Source organism: Alexandromys fortis, unplaced genomic scaffold, assembly GCF_014885135.2.
Source record: "Alexandromys fortis isolate MF-2015 unplaced genomic scaffold, M_Fortis_MF-2015_v1.1 scaffold_0, whole genome shotgun sequence".
NCBI lineage: Eukaryota > Metazoa > Chordata > Mammalia > Rodentia > Cricetidae > Alexandromys > Alexandromys fortis.
The window spans coordinates 40,614,567-40,636,207 of record NW_026067949.1 but is presented as its reverse complement, the minus strand read 5'-3'; the positions used below and the strand labels follow the sequence as shown (position 1 = coordinate 40,636,207).

General features: G+C 38.0%; 1 protein-coding gene across 2 annotated transcripts; it reads right to left on the bottom strand.

Moving 5' to 3' along the window:
- Positions 1-1,001: 1,001 nt before the first annotated feature.
- Positions 1,002-16,603, bottom strand: Enam (enamelin). Of its 2 annotated transcripts, XM_050150259.1 has the most exons (10): positions 16,550-16,603; positions 15,292-15,360; positions 15,136-15,186; positions 13,674-13,715; positions 11,827-12,087; positions 11,424-11,432; positions 10,709-10,771; positions 7,228-7,278; positions 3,570-4,337; positions 1,002-3,536 (listed from the first exon to the last, which is right to left on the bottom strand). In XM_050150259.1, exons 1-10 carry the CDS (start codon positions 16,601-16,603, stop codon positions 1,002-1,004), a joined length of 3,903 nt encoding a protein of 1,300 aa, XP_050006216.1. The 2 variants fall into 2 exon arrangements, with proteins under 2 accessions (XP_050006216.1, XP_050006217.1); XM_050150260.1 differs by lacking the exons at positions 15,136-15,186; positions 15,292-15,360; positions 16,550-16,603 and having other exon boundaries at positions 1,002-3,202; positions 3,698-4,337.
- Between the last annotated feature and the right edge of the window lie 5,038 nt (positions 16,604-21,641).

The window sequence follows — 21,641 nt, the reverse complement described above, 5'->3', positions numbered from 1 at the left end:
ATTTCTTCTCTTCATTTTCCACTTTCCTAAGCCCTATGATCTGGTAACTAGCCCATCTTCTGTTCTCCTAGAATAGGCTCTTTTAACCAGGCTGTCTACATTGAGAGACCAGGGGAAAATTAACAATGAAAGTAGCTCCTTCAGGCATGTTATCTACAGTGATGGTTTGACTGAGAAAGAGACTAGAGATTAGAACTTACAGAGTAGGTCCAAAGAGAGTGAAGGTGATACACAGTCTGAAAGCATGCAGATGGCATACACAGCAGGAAAAACGAGGAACTTAAGGAGAAAAAGAGTCAGAGAGGAAAGATTGATTGGTAAAAGATCAAAGTTACACACTAGGAGACAGGACAGACAGACTGACGATGGTCAAGGATAGCTACCTCAGAATGTGAGAAGTGCTGAAGGCAGAATGGTGAGGAAACAGTGAAAGCTCTATAGAGAAGGAAGGAGAAAGAGAAGATTGAAGGAGAAAAGAGGAGGCAGATGAGTTAAAGAACAGTAGAAAAAAATGCCAAAGGTAATATTAACTAGGAGAGAGAGTGGACAAAAACAACACAAAGGGGAAAGTATGCAGTGCGTCAGGACTACACTGGTGTGCAGGCCTCTATATGAAATGGAAGACTCTACAGTCTGCTAGATGTGCAGAACCAGACAACATTGTAAGGAATTTGAGAGAAGAGGGATGATACATTATCTAGAAAGAGGAAATTAACTCAGACAATCAGACAAATAGCTTCCAAGTTCCAAGGAAGGAATGGTCATGGCCTTCATGCTTTTTCTTAAGTGTGCACTAATTTGTTGCAGTGCTGGATCCAGCCAGCCCCAAAGGCCCGCTCTCACTAATTCTACCTGGGCCCTATTTCTACTGTGGGGAGGGTAAAAGATCAGGGATCATCAAGAAGGCCAGAAAATCAAGTCTTAGGGAACAAAGTTACAGAATCATTGACATAGGATTGCTAGTTGTTTCATGCCCCAAGAATGCTCGGTGGGAGTGATCCCTAAGCCTGAAGCAGTAAGCAGCCGTGTCCTTGGTCCTCTTGACTGGTTCCTTGAAAAGCTTCAAATGTAGTGTGTTCATCTACATTCACTGGATCTACATTTATACTTTTAAATTGTTCTCTCGTAGGTAACCCGACTGATGTGTTAGGATTTTCAGTAGGTATCGAGAGAGCACCACTAAGACTTTGTTTTCCATTGTTGGTTGGAGGTTCAGTGCTTGAAGAGTGAAGCTTTGCTAATTTGGAGCTAAAGCACGGTAACTTAAGGATGGTAGGTGGTCTTTGCTGCTGCATCTCGCCCTCATTCCCTTGGACTTCACTTTGTTTGCTGTCTGGGCCAGAGCCTTTGTCAGGGATACCGATAACGAGCTGTTCAGGGGTAAGTTCAGCAGTTCTTTCACTGAGCTGGCTGCCTTCAAAAAATTGTTTCAGAACATCTCTCCGATCTCCTCCAAGGTCACTTTTAAGACAGGGTGTGTCTTTTGGCTGAGAAGAGCTGGCTTCAGGAAAGGTCTTACTTCCTGTTTCCAGTTGGTTCTTTCCAGCATATGGTGTGCTCCCTCTCAGAGCAGGTGTGCCATCTCCGAAAGGACTTGGGTTTGGACTCTCTGCAGTTAGTTTATTCTCTGAGATGTTTTTTTGACTAGGTAGGATGCTTGTTGGGGAGACATAAGATCTTGCATACTTGGTATAACTATTTTCTGTATACACAGGACTGGTTTCTTTGTTCTCCCTTGGCGCAAGACCATAGGATGAAGTGTAATCTTGTAGAGCCAGCACATTGTCTTTGTGTCCCGTGGAGCCACCAATACAGCAGGAACCTCTCTCACTTTGATGAAATAAGTGTGCTTCATTTTGACCTGATGGGTAACTTTGAGGAACGAAATCTGGGAAAGCTAACTGTTCTCTCTCTGGTGGACTTAAGCTATTAATTTGTAAATCATAGTTCAAATTCTCACCTTCAAGCCATGCTGGATCCTTTGGAAGTCCGGCAGGGGAGTTTGTGGAATAAGGATGGTTCCTCTTTTGGTTTGGTATATTAGATTTGTGTAGATTCGTTGACTGACCCCAGCCATTTCCGTTGAAATACGGCTCATTTTCTTTCTGCTTCTGTGCTTGATTCCCGTGGTTCCAGGAAGTCCATGATGGAAAGAGCGTGCTTTCTTCTTGTCCTATGGCATTATCAATATAATAATTTCTGGGGTCCACAGGTGGTGCTATAGTAGGACCTGGATTATATATAGGGAAATTTTCTTGTGGGCTCCAAGGATAGAATTCATTGTAAGGAAAAAGTTCCTTGGTTGGATTCCCTAGGGAGTAGGGAAGGTATTCCTTTGGTAGGGTTGAGGCATATTTATTGCCTTCATACTGCCCAACTGTTGGTCTTCCCTTGAAGAGCTCATCATCACCCCATTTACTTTGTCCTGGAAAAAGTTCGTCTTCATTTGGGTCTATTGGATCCTCTTCATTATACTGCTCTGTCTCCTTCTGGTCTAGAGAATTCATGGGGTACTGTGGGTTTTCTGGTTGCCCCATGGTACTGGGAGAGGTAATCCTCTCATTCCATGTATTGCTTCTAATGTATGGTGAGTTTTCATTAGGATAATAAGGATTGTTATAGTCATGGTAAAATACATTTCCTCTAGAGCCATAGGAAGGATAAGGTAAAATTTCTTCCTGCCTCCCACGATCTTCCTTTAAGGGTGGAATGATTTCTTGCCGATTCCAGATTTTTCTCTCAACAGGAAAATGTTCTCTTGTAGAAGGGGTTTTCTTAGGATATGCAGGCTGTTGGTGTGTACTCTGCTTTAATTCTGGTTTCTTAGTTTCTGATTCAAATGGGGTTCTTTTTGGCTCTAAAGCTATTCCTTTGGGGAGATTCTGGTTTTGGATTTGTCTTTTGGGACTTGATGCTCTTCTGGAATCTTCTCTTGGAAAGTAGGAGTTTTCTTGTTGATCAAAAGAATTAAAATTTGGGCTGACCCTGCTACCCTCAGGGTGAGGCAAATTATAATTTGGTTTGTTAATTCCATATTGTTGAGAGCTTCTCCAGGGATTAGCTGTATCTTTTGTAGGGCTGACTGTTCTTTCTTTTTGACCTAGTGACTTTTCTTTTGGATGTTGGGTTTTCACATTGTGATTATCAGTAACCTGTTTAGGACCCACTGAGGCCACATTGGTTCCCACAGGGTGTTTATTTGAGGCAGCATTGGCTCCCACAAATGGTTTATTTGAGGCAGCATTGTTTCTCACAAATGGTTTATTTGAGGCCATGTTTGTTCTCACAAAAGGTTTATTTGAGGCAGCATTGGTTCCTATAGATGGTTTATTTAGGGCCGGATTAGTTTCCATGAAGGGTTTATTTGGGGCCTGATTGGGTCCCAGAAAGGGTTTATTTGAGGCCTGATTGGTTCCCAGAAAGGGTTTATTTGGGGCTGGATTGTTTCCCATAAAGGGTTTATTTAAGACTTGATTGGTTCCCGTGAAGGGTTTATTTGAAGCTGCATTAGTTCCCATGAAGGGTTTATTTAAGGCCTGATTGGTTCCCACGAAGGATTTATTTGGGACCGGATTGGTTCCCAGAAAGGGTTTATTTGAGGCTGGATTGGTTCCAACAAAGGGTTTATTTAAGGCCGGATTGGTTCCCATAAAGGGTTTATTTGGGGCCGGATTGGTTCCCACGAAGGGTTTGTTTGGCCTGGGAGATTTTCTTCCAAAATTTACTGGATTTCCTGCAGAGTTGGGATAATTGACTCTTGAAGAAGGAGGGGAAGTTTTGCGGTAAGTTGGATTTCCTGGAGGAGTAGTTTGTTTACTTTCCCAAGCAAAGGAATTCCACTGAGGACCCCTTTGTACTGGTGGGTTTTGATACCCAGGTCCGTTCTTTCTGGGCTCCATGGGACCAGTGGTTTGCCATTGTCTTCCTGAAGGATAATTTCGCACATTCGGATAGGGATAATTCTCATAAATGTTTGGCTGATTTGGTCTCCACGGAATCTGGTTTCTCGATGCTCCTTGGCCTGAAACATTTACTTTAGGGAGAGGGAAGGCGCCATTTTGAACTGTAGGGTTGTTCCCTGCATTCGGCCCAGGTCCCCTGTTCCCTGTTGGGCTAGTTTCATTTCCGCCTTGAGTCTCTCCAGGAATTGACTGAGTGGAGTTAGCGTCTGGCGTAGTTGAGTTAGTAGAGGCCTCAGGGGGTGGATCGTCTGGGGGTGGGTCCTCTGGTTTAGGAGGATCTTTTTCTTTGGGTTTTTCATAATCTTCAAACATCTCTTCTGAATAATAAGGACGACCCCCAAAGCCGTGATACCCATAAAATGCATAGTAAGGGTTCTGTAAGAAAGAAGGAGAATTATTTTTTGTTTCCTCCTGTGGTGTTGATTTTAATTGCTTAGTGCAACAAGGAAGCCTCCTATGCTGGCTTCTCGTAATACTACAACCTACACTTTCTTTCTAGAAGTTTGAAGCCTCCATTCTATTCTCTGGGTGCTGAATATTCTCTCTAGCCGTTAGGCCCAGATCCTGAACCTTAGGATTAAAACCCATTTTTGACTTAGGATCTCACTGTCTTACTCTTCACTCAGGCCTTGAGTTTTAGAAATTGAACCTCCTGAGTGCTGTTACAGACATGAGCTACCATGTCCAGGTTAACATTTATAATTCTTAAAATTGTATCTAGTTATTTGTTTTGAGGCAGAGGTTTATCATATAACCCTGGCTGGCCTGTAACTTGCTATGTAGATCAATCTAGCCCTAAACTTGTAATCATCCCCCTGTTTTGGCCTTCAGAGTACTAGGATTCCAGGTGGGACATAATGATTGGCAGTTTTCCTTTTTGATTCCATCCTTCTCATCCTCACGTCCATGTTCTCGTTTTACACATCTATGTTGTCGAGGAATCGGTTACATGCCAGAACTTTGAATATGGATACATGCTTTTACCTCACAAAGGAAAAGCCTGTCCCACAGGTTTTTAAGGCTCCAGACTCTTCCAAATGAACACACTCATAACTAGTTCATCTCCCCACTGAGGCCATTCTCCAATATTGCACATCTACGGAATATTTTCTATGCCCAACCCAGTTCTCTCAGATTCTTCTTTTTCTTTTATTTCCCCAGACAATGATTACCAAGTCCAAACATTGTATCTAAACTTTCATCCTTGTCCTGTGTCCCCTTGTGCCCATTACTCCTCAAATATTGTAGCTTTCTAACTGGCTACTGTGTGCAGCATCTTATTCACCCCTCTGGAGTAGGAGAAACTAGGGATGAGTTTTGGAGAATTACAACATTTTCCCTTTTAAATATGTGTTTAAAGTTGCCTTTATCTTAAAGGATAAACTCTAAATCCTTTAGCATAACAAGGAATGCAGTATGTCTTATTGACAGACAGATGTGGATCATAGTCTCTTTTTACCACTTTCTGTGATGTGATGATTGACTAAGTTCTCTTTGTCCATTTGTAATATGGAGATAATAATAGAATAGTAGAAACTACACAATTTGTCATGAAAGTCAAAAGATAATATATGTATATATTATATATATCTTCATATCTGGAATTTTGCATCTAATAAATGCTGCATATTATAATAAAAATGTTAAAATTTTTACAATCATTTGAGCTATGACCATGACATTTAACCTTATTTTCTCTTCCTTAAACTTGATGTGGTTGCAAATTATATCTACTGTTATTTCTCTGAGGCCTTGCACATGGCTTCTTCCTATCTAACCTCTTCTCTCCTACGCACTTATCCTCCCCAACATACTTGACTTATCCTTTAAGACAGCTGGAGTGCCACAGTTGTGCCCTGACTTCCCTTAGCAGAGCCAGGCTTAGGATTTGCTGCTGATGTCTGCAGCAATACAGCCTTCTGCTGTAATCATCTTTACAGTGAATTTTAGTTCTTTACTTTTCTGGGGTCCTCTCATTTGATTTTGCTATGTAAAGTTTTTGAGTAAAAATACTGTTTTTGATATTCTAGTTTCTATAACAGTGGGGAATGCTTAATAATTTTCAATTAAGTGAATAGCCTGTATAATTTTTTTAAAGTCATTTGTGTATCATTTAGGTTCTTTAGTTTCCCTCCTGTACTGGTGATTAAATCAAAGACCTTAGGCATGCTAATTAAGTATTCTACTACTGAACTATATTCCCAGCCCTAGTTTTTCTTTGAAAACAAATAAGATAGAGAGGAAAATAGTTTTATTCTCGTTTTGGAGAGGGATGATGAAATAGATAGGTGAGAAAATATTTCTAGTAACACACAGGAAGTTGAACAGTGTACCCAAAAGGTAGAATACAGATTTAGTGCCTGTGTTAATGCTTGTATTACTCTGTTTCACTTGCTAATGTTGTATATGAAACTCTGAAGTTCTAGTTTCTAGGTGAAGATGTATACAATGAACTGCATCACTCCCATCTGGGTATTTTATAGTGAGTTAACAAAGCATTCTGTGCTATCATTGAAATAATAATTTCATTGTCATTATTTTAATAACACCTTGTTCCGTTCTCCTCCAAAAAAGGTATTGATTTCTGCTTTTACTGAATGCATATCACATATGTAGGGGAAAAGAGTAAGGGAAGTCCAGGGGTAGACTAACAACCTCTAAAGTAGTTTATTTGATGACATACTAAGAATTGGTTGGGTATATTTGATTACTTTCTTGGAGTATACTAAAAAAGATATAAGACTTAGGTTTAGTCCAGTTTATCCTGTAACTGAAGAGGAAAAATTGAATATTAATTTATCTTCTCTGGATTTCAGTATTTGTACAATGAGATATTTAGGTGATAATGCAGTTTCCTGTGAAGGGAATATTTTAAGATGATCTTAATTTCTTTCTGTGTATGCTGCTGTCTAGAGTTTGCTATCAACTTTGCAAAGAGGCCAATAGTTTTCACAGTCAATATGTGAGCAAACTTTCAATACATGTAGAGGAAGTAATGCACCATGGACATGGTGCTGGGTTTAGAAGTAAGGCTGTGTATCTGTCTCCTGTGCCGAGACAATAGGCATGCACTGATATGCCCAATGATGTATCAAGCTTATTTAGATTATTGGCTTGATTTTTATTCCACTTAAATTTTTTTTTAGGAATTTGAGTTAGAGAACTTTTTTATGATAGATTTTTAAGTTCTTGTAACATCAGATTAAATGATAGCAGCTGATATATTGTAAATCCTAACTGAGGTAATAGCGTCATTCCTACTTACTCCTTCTTCATTGCTGAATTTTGGACGTCCAAATGCTGGTGGTGGTCCCCTCTGAAAGATAAAAAGCACAATGAACATAGGAAGAAATCATTTTGCTTTCCTTTCTTCTTTTCCTTTTTTTTTAAATTTTTTAAGACAGGGTCTTGCTTTATAGCACATACATTGCTTTATATACATGCACTATGTAGCTGGGTTGACCTTGAGTTCATGGCAGTCTTCCTGCCTCAGCCTTCTGAGTACTGGGATTACAGATGTGCTCTACTAAGCTTGACTAGAGATATGTATGTGTGTATGTACATGTGTTTATTTTCATGTGTGCATGTGTACATGTATGTGAAGGCTAGAGGTTAATGTTAGATACCTTTGCCTTTCCTCCTTCACCTTATTTTTTGAGATAGGATCTCTCATTGAACCTGGAGCTTGCTGGTTGGCTGGAGTAGCTGAGTCAGCAAGCCCTGGGATTCTCCTTTCTCCTCTTCCCATGACTGGGGTTAATAGGTATGCATACCACTTTTTCTCCAGTGAGGGTGCTGGGGATCTGAACTCAAATCTTCATGCTTACACAGCAAGCACTTTACACTTTACCCCTTGAGCTCTCTCCTCAGCCTTTGTAAGACTGGAGTTGTGTTAAACTGGTTCATTACTAATGGTGTTTAATACTGTGAGTGTTGTGCTCATGAGACTTTAGACTCACTATCTACCTATTGATACTTACAATCCATTAGAGAGTACTATTTTTATCAGACTTCAACAAGATCCTAGGTTATCTTACTAAAAATACCCACATGTCTTAGCCATCAATCACCGTACCTCACTATCTCAGAAAGAGAGAGAGATTAACATTTGAGTGATAGTGGACTCCAGTTATCCATATTAGAACACATAACAATATGAGATTAAATAGTGATATTTTGCATGCTTTGTTTACATTTAGAGTTAATTTTCTTAACTAATTTTGAAGGCTCACACATGAAAAGTAAAGGCTTCCCATGTATGTGGATTATCAAACTCAAGATTATAAAAATGTTCATATTGTTAAAAGTGATCTATATATCCAGTTCAATTTCCATCAAAATCTCAATTATATCTTTTGCAAAAATAGAAAAACTTCTAAAATTTGATTAAAGAACAAAAAAACAAAAAGAGAAATTCTGGTGATAATCATGATACTGGATACGTCTTTGTATAGTACAGAGCTATAGTAACAAAGCTAGTATGGCATTTGAACAAAAACAGACATGTATGCCGATGGAAGAGAAAACCAAACCCAGAAATAAACCCATACAGCTACAAATACTTAATTTTCCACAAAGGTGTCAAAAACACACATTGGGCAAGTCAGCATTTTAAACAAATGGTGTCGGTAAAGCTGAATATTCACCTATAAAAGATTTAAACTAAATCCATATCTCTCACCTTACACCAAAACCAACTCAAAATGAGTCAAGAACTTAAATATAAGACCTGTATCTTTGAAGCTAATAAAGGAAAACACAGATAAAACACTTGAAGATGTAGGCATAGGTAAGGACTTTCTCATAGACTTCATTAGCACAATAAAGAATCCCAAGAATTGAAAAATAAGAGGATTAGAGAACATTAACAAGTTTCTACAAAGGATACAATCACCAGGGTGAAGAGACAGTCTACAGTATGGGAAGGGATCGTTGCTAACTGTACTAGACTATAGGGAGAACTGCTAAAACTGAACCCTAAAAGAAATAGTGAAAGGCCAAGTGAAGTGGAGAGGCAGTTTTCAAAAGAAGAAATACAATGGCCAATAAACATTTGAGAAAGTATTGAACACTTTTAACTATAGAGAATTACAAATTAAAACTAATTTTAGATTCTTTCTCAACACAGTCTGAATGGTCATCATTCCAACAAACAAATGCTAAGAAATGCTGTCGTGGACACTGGAAAGAGGAATCCTAAAAGTGCAGTGGTGATGTAGTGACTCAGTCACTGTGGATGTTGCTGTGGAAGTCACTCACTGAACTAAAAATAGAACTGTCTGTTTGACCCAGCTGTACCATTTCTGGACTTCCACGTCAAGGTCTCTTAGGTCAGTGATGCCATACCACAGTGATGCTTGAACAATGACTAACAAGGGAATCTGTCTAAATAGCCATTAACAGATGAATGGGTAAAGAAAATGCACATTTACACAAGGAATTTCAATCAGTCATAAAGAAAAGTGAAATAATGACATTTTCAGGAAATGTATGTAACTGGAGATCATTATGTTAAACAAAGTAAGGCAGATTTAAAAAGAAAAATGCCACATTTTCTGATAATTGTGGACTCTTGGTTGTTTGTGTATAGTATGCTTATGTGTGTTTGTGCAGCTCAGTAAAGTAGAGGACCATGAGGGGGCTGAAGAGATCTTATGGGAAGTGAGAGGGAGGGAGGAAGAGAGAGTAAGGAAAAGTGCCTATTATGAAAGCAAAAGCAGGAGCGAGGAAGGGAAGGAAGGGGACCGTTGACAGAGGAGCCAAGAAGAGAAAGTGGATGAGGAGAAGAAATAAGAGACAAGAACGTGTATGTGTAGAAGTGCCATTATAAGGGCCTGAAGAGATGGCTCAATTGGTAAAATGCTTTCCATGCAAACCTGAGGATACAAGTTCAGATTCTCAGCTCCCCTATCCGCCCCCCTGAAAAAGATGGGTGTGATGGTGTGCATCTATAATTCTAGGGGTGGAGGGCAGAGCCAAATCTAACTGTCTTTCTCAACCACTCTCTACCTTATTTTAGAGGTAGTGAGTCTTACAGAATTTGGAGTTCATGTCTTTGGTTAGACAGGCTGGCAAGCAACGTAATACGCAGACATATACATCCCCCCACATGTGCACGCCTACACAAACACACAATTAAATGATTAATTTTAAACTTTAAGAACTCTTTGAGAATTACTTTGTAAAATTCTTTATAATAACATATCTGTTGTTAGGGAAAAGATGTGATGGAGAGATTATAATGTAGTCATGGCTTGCTTCTTAGTTTTAAACTCCTGTGTCAGGTTTGCTATGATATTAAATTATGATTTCATTGAAGATATTATGATTTTTTTATGTGAGAGGATTATAGCACAACCATTAAAAATTAATTTGTTAACTTATGTTATTAGATCCATGGGAAGACTGCCGTTTTCTGAATAAAAATAGAGGAGTAGATGGGAGGACACAGGCGGAGGTGGGAGGACACACTTGGAGGAGAGAAGGGAGGGGAAACTGTGGCCAGGGTGTGAAATAAATAAAAAAAATTATTTTAAAAAACTTATGTTATTAGTAGTAGTGATTAGGCCCTGCTTATATTGCCAACTGGCCTGATAAAAAATTTTTACTTAATTTTTAAAATAATTTTTCTGAATAATTACTAACTTGATTTTATTACGGGTATACTATAGTATATGAACTTGTATTAGTCTTATGTGTCACATGCTAACATTATATTTAATTTGCAATACATAGAAAATTCTTACCTGTGGAATTGGCCATGGTGGTTGTTGATAGGGGTAAAGCCCATTGCCAAATGGTGGGAATGGCTAGAAAGAAAGACAAGTTAGAGTTACTTGGTAGTGAGATCGAAAATGAGAAATGAAAAATAATGATAATAATTATATGAAAACCAGAGACCGCTTATATTTTTGTTTGCATTAGTTATCTCTTTCTTTCCTACTGTCTCTTTTTCTCCTACCTCACTCGATCCCTCCTCCCTGTACATATTTTGGGTGTAGATGATGGTAGTGATCAGTATGATTAAATACCATATTCCAGCAGTAGTAGATCATGGAATTCCTTAGGCCTCACATGACCATGCACTGTTGTTACTGTCATTGAGAAACTGCACTGAGGTTCAGGGAAGTTAGTGGCCCTGAATGGCAGAGGTGTGACTGAACCTAGGAGTCTGTTTTTTCACTTCTGCATCCCATATATATATATATGTGTGTGTGTGTGTGTGTGTGTGTGTGTGTATAAAACACTGTTCATGATAATAAAGAACCAAAGCCATGACTTCTGAAGTTTGATATAGCAGGATCTCTGGAGAAACCATGTGTATATCTTCTTGCCTTATATTATGGCTACACTTGACTCATCTGGCAGTACAGAAAGCACAGAAGAATATTACATATCATCAAAGCATAGGTATGGAAACAGGTATAGAAAGGCTAGGAGACTTCCTCAACATTGTGTGACTAATGGAGGCTGGGGTAGAGCTTGGTATTTTTTTTTCTGACTCTGTATTACATTTTATTTGTTTTTTTATTTTTAAAGATTTTTTTTCACCACATAGCCAAGGTGGCCTTCTAGTCATGATTCCACCTCAGCCTTCATATTTCTAGAATCATAGGCATGTTCCACAACTCACAGCTTGATTCTGTGTTTTAGAAGGATATTTATGGCAACAATATTTATGTTATTTTGAACTAAATAAGATTGGAATCAACCTGCCAGGAAACTTCTGATGAATGTCAAAATTACACAGTAATAGTTGTAATGAATTTTGGAGGAAGCATGGACGCTGGAAAGGTATGGTCCTCTAAATCTTTTTAAAGGCATTGTAAGCCTCTGATGTGGAAGTTTTCTAGTCGAGTCTCACCTGGGCTTCCTCTTTGGCCCGTGCTGCTTCATTTGGTGGCTCCTTTGGAGGCTGCCTTTGTGGTTGTGGCTCTTGTGGATTGGTCTGGTTGGGCTTGGCAGTCTCCTGGGTTTGATCAGTATTGCTTGGGAAATTGGGCATTGGGGGTTGATTCCATCCATTGGGTGGCTGAGGCCACATGGGCATGTGGTATGGAGGGTACGGCGGGGGCATGTGTGGAGGCATTGGCATACCATTCCCATATGGGCCCATAGGCATCATCTGAAAGAGAAGCAAAAGCAGTGCCATCAAATGAGGGCTGAGGTCCAGATTCTTCTCACCTTCTAAATGTAAGCTTCCAAAGCCAAGTCAAAAAGCCTAAACACTTCCAATGGAATTTGATTCTAAGGGCTTTAGTGAAAACTTCATTATATTTTGTGTTACTGAAGGACTCTTCAGTTTTCTAGAAATCCTGTCAAACTAATCAAAAAGAGATTTAAGAAATTTCAGTTTAAGCGCTCGATGAGCTGGAAGATGGTTTTGTGGGCAAAGTGCTTACCACACGAACGTGGGAACCCGAGTTTGGATCACTCGAAACCATGCATGCAAAGTTGGACGCAATAGTATGATCTGTAACCCTAGTGTTCTTATGGTAAGATGGGAGATGGAGACAATAGAATCCCTGGAAGCTCATGGGCTTCTAGTCTGGTATATGCAGTACAAACAACAAAGAGAGACACTGTCTCCAGAAAGGTGGAGGGCAGAAACTGATGCCCTAAGTTGTTCTCTGACCTTCATACACATGCACACATATTGTGTACACTCATAAAGAGCAATCTTCCTGACTCTGAAATCCGGAGTGTAGAGAGTTTTTTGGATGTACCACTACTCCAAGCTTGAGAATTTTTGTTTTTCTTAGTTTACAGATTTTTATGGAAAATTATGTCAAATTCAAAACCCATGTGACTTGCTATATATAAAGCCAGGTAGAGAGAGAAAGGAAAATAAAAACAAAACTCAAATAATACTCCCGAACCAACCAAACACCAAACACACAAAACCCTTGAAACATATCAGGTTTTTACATTGGCGAAAATGTCAACTCAGAGACACTGAAACAGTAAGAACCAGAGGTTTAGGAGAACTTTGATTATGATTACTTTAGGTAGAGACTTTACAAGATGACTACTGAATGGAAAGGGTTAAGACAAAGTTGGTGAAGTCTGTAATAATGCCACAAAAGTACAAGGTGACTCGTGATTTTGGGCAGTCACACAGTTTTGTCAGAGATCAGCTGACCTCATGGTTTAGTTTGTTCCGAAATTTAGCATACAAGTCAGGTGATGGTGGTACACGCCTTTAATCCTAGCATTCAGGAGGCAGAGGCAGGTGGATCTCTGAACTCCAGGACAGTTGGGGCTACAAAGAGAAACCCTGTCTCAAAAAACAAAACAAACAAACAAATTAGTATACCCCACCACCACCACCGCAAGAATAACCCATGTTTACTCCAACAAAATAAAAAAATTCACAGTTTTAGTATTGTTTTAGAGAACACAAATAGAATTCTTTCTTCTAATAGTATTTACTATACTGCTTTTGTTGTCATGACTTGTGAAAATAGCTCCTGTAAACGTGAGTCAGAACCAAGTGTTCTAAGAAACATAAAGATGATGCTCATTTATAAAACAACACAATAAAATGAACAAGAAAGATATGTGTCACTAGGGAACAAGTGAAATGATCTGTTGCAATGGTTATCTTGTAACTAAGACACATGGATGGTAGTTAGCACTCAAACTAAGATAAACAGCACAGGTTCTGGATATAAACATGAAAGTCTCAGAAATAATATGAAGAAAACTTACATGTGGGCCATTCATAAAGTTGAATTGACTGTATCGCATCATCTGAAATTAAAGGAATCCATTAATATAGCACAAAATGAAAAACTTTTATTCAATTAGTTCACAAATCCTAAGATAGGAGTTTGGAATCTGAAGGTGCAATAATCAATCTCTTTTGCGAATTCTATGAGTTTAAAACTTATATTTATTAAAAATTCTAGAGTATATAATTTTTTTGCTTGTGCATAGCTCTTTCAAAAATTTCAATATTTAATATATAAGGTTGTTTGCCTGCATATATGTCTGTGCATCATAGGAATCTGGTGCCCACAGAAGCCAGAAGAGGGCGTGATTCCCTGACCCTGTTATAGGTTAAAGACAATTAATGCAGGTGATGGGAATCCAGTCCCTATTCTCTGGAACAACATCAGTGCTCTTAACCACTGAGCCATCTCTCCTATGCCTTATGTACACTTTTGTATATGTGTTCATCTGTGTGCATATGGAAGCCAGCATCTCATCTAATGTTCCTTAGGAGATATCAGTGTTTTGTTTTGAGACAGAGCTTCATTGCTATCTGGGGCTTTCTGGTTTTGGTAGACTGGCCAGCCAGTGAGCTCCAGGAATCCTCCTGTTTCCCTTTCCCAGTGCTGGGATCACAGGTGAGTGTCACCAAACTCAGCTTTTTATGGGGTTCCTAGGGATCAAACTCAGGTTTTCATGCTTGTTCCACAAGCTCTTTACCAGCAGAGCCATCCCTAGCCGCTGAATTTCTGAATTTGAAGTCAAACTTCATGTTGAATCAATATATAGTGTAACAGATAAAAACCCCAACATTTACTTTGAAGATCAACATAGAATAGCAGAAAATAAACGTAAGTTACTTTGAAGATTTTGAGCATTCTGTTTATTTGGAATTCAGGATTTGAGAACAAGATAACTGGTAACAAGATAACAAGATAACCCAACAGGTAAAGATACCTGTTGGGTTGGGTGTGGTGGCACACACCTCTAATGCCAGCCCTTTCAGAGGTGGGTGGATCTATGTGAGTCTACTTAGTGAGTTCTTTGGCAGCCAAGGCTCCATAATAGAGAGACTCTGTCTCAAAAACAAAATAAAATAAAAACCCAAGAAAGCAAACGTGCAAAGATTCCTGTTCCTTCTGTGCATGGCGTTTGACTGATGACAGCTAGTTTGAATTGTGTTGCAGGTATTTACTTTGTAACACTCCCAGGTACAAATGGCTCTTTATTAGTGAACAAAAAGAACTCCAAAGCTAACAGCTAAATTTCAACCTAAATGGACACTGAAGTTCATAAGTAGACTTATAGGGGAGAATAATTTTGCTTTGATTTGAATGCAAGACTTTGAGTTTTCCCTCCTTTTACCTCTTCATAAGAAATGTTATATTCTTAACCAAGTACCAATAGTCTCCATAGGGCTCTGGCACATGTCTCCCCAAGCACAGAGTGTAATACATACCTCTTCACTTTTACTGCTAAATCCAGGCATTCGGGGTATTGGCATCTGGAACTGAGGGAGAAATGCAGAGCCTTAGCTGAAATAAGCTGCCAGCTGCCCAGAGCGGTGCAACAACAGATCACAAAGAAAATGTCCAGCATAAAAGGAAACACTCACAGGCATGGCAGCAGAGTTACCAAGCAGACCCAGCAGAAACAGGAGAATCACCATTTTTACATTTGGTACCTAGAATATGAAACGAAATATTATTTTGGGACAGCAAAATGATTATGCTTTGGGTTCTCTACAGTTAGTTAGGGACTAGCTTATGGGCATTCTGCAGTTAGGGACTAGCTTCCTTACTTGTCCACCAAGGAGAGTTCAGAAGTATAAAGGGATTCTACCATAGTTTTATGTTAACTAGTATATATTAATTACCAAAGTCAGATTAAGAAAAAAAGATGGGTGTGTGGGGGAACGCAGGGAGAGAAGGGGAGAAGGGGACAAGGAGAGGAATGAGGGGAGACTTAACAGAGTTTAAAACCTGAAAAATCATAGTATTTATGATTCTGAGTGTCTCCCTTCCAAGTTGGTTTAGAAGGATGGGGTGAGATCCAACCACATCCATTGTACATACTCTTGGTTTCAACGGATGTGTACTTGAAAAATTAGGACTTGGAAGTTTTCTAAGATACTGTATCCTCAGTATTTATATACACACATACATACACACTTATACATATATACACACACATATATACAACATATGTATAGATAAATATTAACATTCTGATTAAATAAATTGTACAATTTCATAGTGTTATTTTTCTTCTGTATTTCTATTATTGTTGTGACTTGACCTTTATGAATGCACATTTGTTCAAGGGCTTGTCAGGAAACAATACGCATAAAGAGACAGAAACATGCATTTTATCTTTTCCTTAGAAAGCGACTGCTGAAGCAAGTGTGTTCAGTGTAGGTTGCAGTCTCAAGGAAGTAGAGGAGCCTCCTTTCTACATGTCTCTGAGGCTGTGGGTCGTGGCTTTTGGGAAGCTTTGGGTGTTCATCTCATTTAGTTCCCCATTTCATCTTTACTGGAGAGTCACAGTAAGTCTAGATTTTGTACACTCAGGGAGATGCCTCATTTTCTTTTGTGTGCATACAATGTCACTTATTTTCTTTTTTTCTAACCTATCAAATTAGGTTGGTACTTTTAATGTCCCTTCTACCTCTAAAAGAACATAACTAAGTAATAATTGACCCTTATTTTTGACTTGAAAAAATTCTCAGTGGTTACTTTGAAGTACAGTGACTGCAAATCTCTATGTCTTCCACATCATCTTACATATTTAAGTGAGGTTTTGTCTTTACAAGAACACTTAATAACCTTATAGTTTGAAATACTAGATAATAGAAAAGGAAGTGAGGTACTCACCAAGTGACATGGCTTTGGAAGAGAGGCTGGATTTCTGCACTGAAGCAGCAACATGTTCTCACCAAAATTTTCATAAGCCTTTTGGAAAAAAATAAGTATTTTTTTCATGAGAAGAAACTCAAGTTTGGAAGCAGAGAAAATAAATTAAATGAATAGCAAAGAGTCACCTCTAGGGCAACCATGGCATGTTCATAATTTTATCCAACCATACCCTTAATTAGAGGATCCTCAAAATCGAGCTTAATCTTCGGTGCTTTTAGATTAGGATGAGAGCTAAATCAGAGAGAAAATGAGATAGGCATCGTATTTTGAGATACTTTTAGTGCATTGTTGGCAAAACTTCTTTGTGGGAAAATGCACAAAGGTACAGTGTTAAAGGAAGAAAACCTATAAGAGAAACAAACACCAAATAAACTAAGGAGTTGAAACTTTTATCAAAAGCTTAGTTTACAAAAGTAATTGAGAAACATCATGGAATACAGTAGGAAAGTTAACAAGCATCCAAATAAATCAGGTCATTATTTGGCACTATACAGTATGTTGATAATGTTTGATACTCACCCAATGCCACTGAGAAGCTGCACTATATAAAAAGTAAACTTGAACTTTGTTAACCTGTCTTTGAAATATGTTCTTACTAGTCTGTGGTGGAAATGACTACAAACTGCTGAAGCCAGAGAAAGCCAAGGAGCAAGACACATTTATTTCTTAATAATAAAACAAAAATTCTTCAAGAAGGTGTCATGTTCAGTACCCAAAAGACTTGACATAAAAAGATCCCTCCTTGTCAAGAAGCTTGATAGCAGGATCACATTTAAGCACTCTTGTAGACAGGCACAACCAATCAGATTTGAGAAAAATGGTTTTGCCATCACAAGAATTTAAAGTAAAAAAAATGAGTGCAAAACTTATACTGTGTTATTATAGGAGCTGTGGAATGAAATCTCTTATTACCTGTAATAACAGCTCAGGAAAACAAGCTTACAGCAGTAAGATTTAGAAGGCGTTTTCTCTGTGAATTTGGCTTTGAAGTGTAGAAACTTCATTTATGCAAATATATTTTGGAAACAAAAGTGACTATTAACTATATGCTACTGACATAAACCACTGACACCATCAAAAGGTTGAATAATATACATCTAGTTGATATATGGTTTATATGCAATTAAACTGGAATGCTATATCTGTGACCAACTCAGTGCGTATTATATAAAAGCCTAGAGTAGAGTTCTTTTAAAGCCCATATATAGCTTCGTTGTTATGGGTTTCTGATTTTAGAGGAGCTGGCCCAAATGGCAAGTAGCTCTCAGATGTTTATGATCATATAACTTTGGAAAAACTATAGTTGAGAAATTCACTTAGAGATGTTCTTAGAGTCACTTAGAAAGTTTCTTTGCTTGTTTATTTTTCTGCAACTTGACTTTTCATAATAAAGACTTTACTTCTAAATAAATCCAATTTTGTGTCTTACCAACAAGAGCGAGCTTTTTATTCTTGGTTGGTCTGAGGTGCTCCAGTCGTTTTATGTCTTCCTGAGAGAGCATGTCTGTCATGGTGTGTTTGCTTAGTTTAATGCTGGCATTTAAAAACTGAGAAGGACTGAATTTGCTGCCAGAAGCTGTCTCCTACTTCTTCCTCTTGTGTCCACTCAGTGGCTGTATATGTGCTGTTCTTCTAAGGCATGGGAAGTGCGGTGTGTTTCTAGGGCCACACAGCACTGCAGTTTTCAGAGACCCTATTTCCGAAATTTAGTGCTGCAAAGAGTAAGACGGTGTTAGAATAATAGTCATTAAGTAAATTAGAATTTTTTTAATCTACATATTTTCAAGATTTGCAAACGTATATCAGATTCAAGTGTCAGGCTGTGTTTGATTTTGTAGCAGTTGAGTAGCAAATATAACAGTGTGTTTACATTGATATAAATTCACAAGGAGTAGGTCACTTAAGGGCAATGGGGCTGGAGTGTGATGCATGTGTTGACAACCCTGAGATGTGCTTGTGCCATCCGGAGTCTTAGCACATAGGCCATTGGGAGTTGGTACCAAACTCCAGTTTTGATTGCTTCCCAATTTAACTTACTACCTTCTAGTCCTTGAAGACTGGTACATTTCAGGAGGGAAAAGGTAAATGCATGGATTTTGAACCTGGGGAGAGAAGTCTTATAGATGCATTGGTTAGAAGGTGTTGCCATTCAGTTGTCACTATTTGCTTTCTTTATATTAGTTCTCCGTGTTGATCGTGGAAATCCATACTTCTATTGGGAGAATGACCTTTTAGTAGGATTGAATTACATTATGAAAAATAACCTAAACTCCTTTTTTTCAACAACCTCCCCCCACCAAAGAAAACCCAATGATAGACTTAACTTCATAAAACATGTTGGACCCAGGCCGTGACTTTTCTACATTTACTCCATTCATTTCTTCTTATTTTATAATTCTCTTTCTCTAAATAATCATAACTATCTGTGAACATGTTTAATAACATGGCTTAAATTTTTTTATGTACATTTCTTTCTTTTTTAATCAGGATTCTATTGTCATTCAAAAATGAGGCTTCTAAATCTGGGACTAGAATTTGTGCATTTGTATTTAAATGAAAGCCCCCTTTCTACACCAAAGAGAACACATATTCTTTTCTTTGCTTCTGTTCAGATTCTCTAGGTTTGTTTGTTTGTTTGGAACATGGTTTCACACTATATCCCTGGAACTCAGTATGCCTACCAGGCTGGCCTCAAACTCATCAAGATCTACCTGTCTCCTAAGTGCTGCTGGCATTAAAGTTGCATGTCACCATACCCCATTGATTTAGGCTTTAAGTTACTGCGAACAGAAGTCTTTTGGCTTCTTACTTTTAAAATGGTGAAACACACTAGGTTTTAAGTTATTAGATTGAAGTTTAAACTTACTATTACAACTTATTCAACTGTCTGCTTTTCTGTTGAGTAAAATGGGGTTAATACTAAATAGCTCCTGTTTTTTTTAAAGACTAACTTAAAAATATATATATGTATAATGCAATAAGTACTTAGTGATTGACTTGTTAATATATCAAAAATACTTTTGTGAATGTATGTTAACTTTTAATGATTTACTGATGACTTAAGAGTAATAAAGTATAGTTTTCAAGTAAATCATTTCTTCAGTATAGCTAACAAGTTGTCTGTGGCCTGATTTTAAAAGGTAGAGCATGTAGGATCACTAAATGAAGCACATTGTATTCCGTCATGCCAAATAGTGTTTGTGCATCCACCGTGTTTGTTTTTCTCTGAAACAATCCAGATCTCCCTAAGTATGAAAATATTCTCATAATAGGGAGAAGAAGAAGAGGAGGAAGAGGAGGAAGGGGTGGAAGAGAAAGAAGAAGAGGTAGAAGAAGGGTATTTCTTCCTAGATCTCTCATAGATCATGTGGTGAGTAGTGCTCTATGTCACAAGTCATTCAGAACATCTTCATGCGAAGTTCTGGCTTAGGTGCCCACAATTATTCACAGATTATTAGGATGGGAAATTTACTTGGTAGTAAGTTCAAATTCTGGCTTCTATAATTTACATGTTTTAAGGCCTTGATCAAGTGATGTAATCTTTTTAAACCTCAGTTTTCTCATCTGAAAAACAAGAATAGTATATTTTAATAGTTCTCCTGATAGTTTGAGATAAATTTTTAACATCTAGTTTAAATAAAAACCTTATGTAAATAAATGTTACTTTATTATTATTAATAATTATTATTATTGGTTTTTCAGTAGTTGCTTTATTACCAACCACTGATATATTTATAAATATTTTTTGAGTAATATTTCTCCTTACTGTGATTACTTATTTATCAAAACAAAAACAACTTCTGGGCATGATAGTGCATATCTCTTATATCATCACTAAGAGGGAGGATGTTGGAGGAATATCATGAGTATCATGAGTTTGAAGCCATACTTGGCTAGACAGATTCTATTTCAACAAACAAATAAATAAGCAAAACTAAGCAAACAAGCAAATAAATAGAATAAACCATCACTATCACCATCATGAAAAGAAACCTCTTAAAGAACAACCAAGGATCTGGACAGCATTTTAGATCTTGTGCTATTTAGATTCAGCATTTGGTTTACAAGGAGGAATGTGGCCCGGGGAAGTCAGGACCAACTGCTAGAAAGTGCTTATTTCTTTGGACCGCCCTCAAAGGTAGTAGTTACTTTGTGGAGCTCTGAGCAATCAACTCTCTTATGTATATATATTCACGACCAGATTTAAGAAGATCAGTGGGTTTGCCATATTCTCTCTCTGAGGAGACAGTGTAACCCTAAGTAAGGTCACAGGACTTGGGATTGGATGTACTGAGTCAGCGAGCATCCCCCATGGATCATGTATTTCTTTCCTTCTTACAGTTCATGTGAGTGGTTATAATGCCGTCTCATGGGAATAATATACTTGATCACCTTTCCATACTTTTGTTGTAGTTCGTCTATTCATTTTCCATAAAAGTCTGTACCATGTGTGTTTCCCATTAACCCCAAATTATTAGGAAATTAGAGCTGTATCTGATGCTTAAATGAACAGTTGATATAAGGCATGTGAGTTCTAAATTAGTAAAATTTTAAGATATGTCTTAAGAAAAAGAAGTAAATATATGTTTTTAGTAATATACTTTTATTTTGAATGTATGTTTTGATAAAAAAACAATAGCAAATTTTAGGGAGATGACAAGTAGTACAGATACTATAAAATGCAGAAAAACCCTTTCTGATGTCAGGAGGCAGCTCTGTAATGGTGTGTGATCCGGCCACTGCAGCCTCATTTCCTCTTTACTCCCATGTTTCTAGTATCAGCTTGATGCATCTTTGGGTTATAGGTCAAGTGAATAGGCATTGAGAGTTGAGCAGAAGTGGCATTTCTGCTAGAGCCTTTCCTGTGTAAGGATGGCCAGCAGTGTCAGAGCTGTGTGTACTGAAGGTGACTAAAACAGTATGTTTTAGTAAACCCAAGCTCTATGTCCCCCAGCTCAGTTACCTCAGAATGCCCACGACCATTGCCGCACTATTTGACTTTAGAAGAATCATGAGGGAACATGGAAGTAAAAAAAAATAACCATCTTAA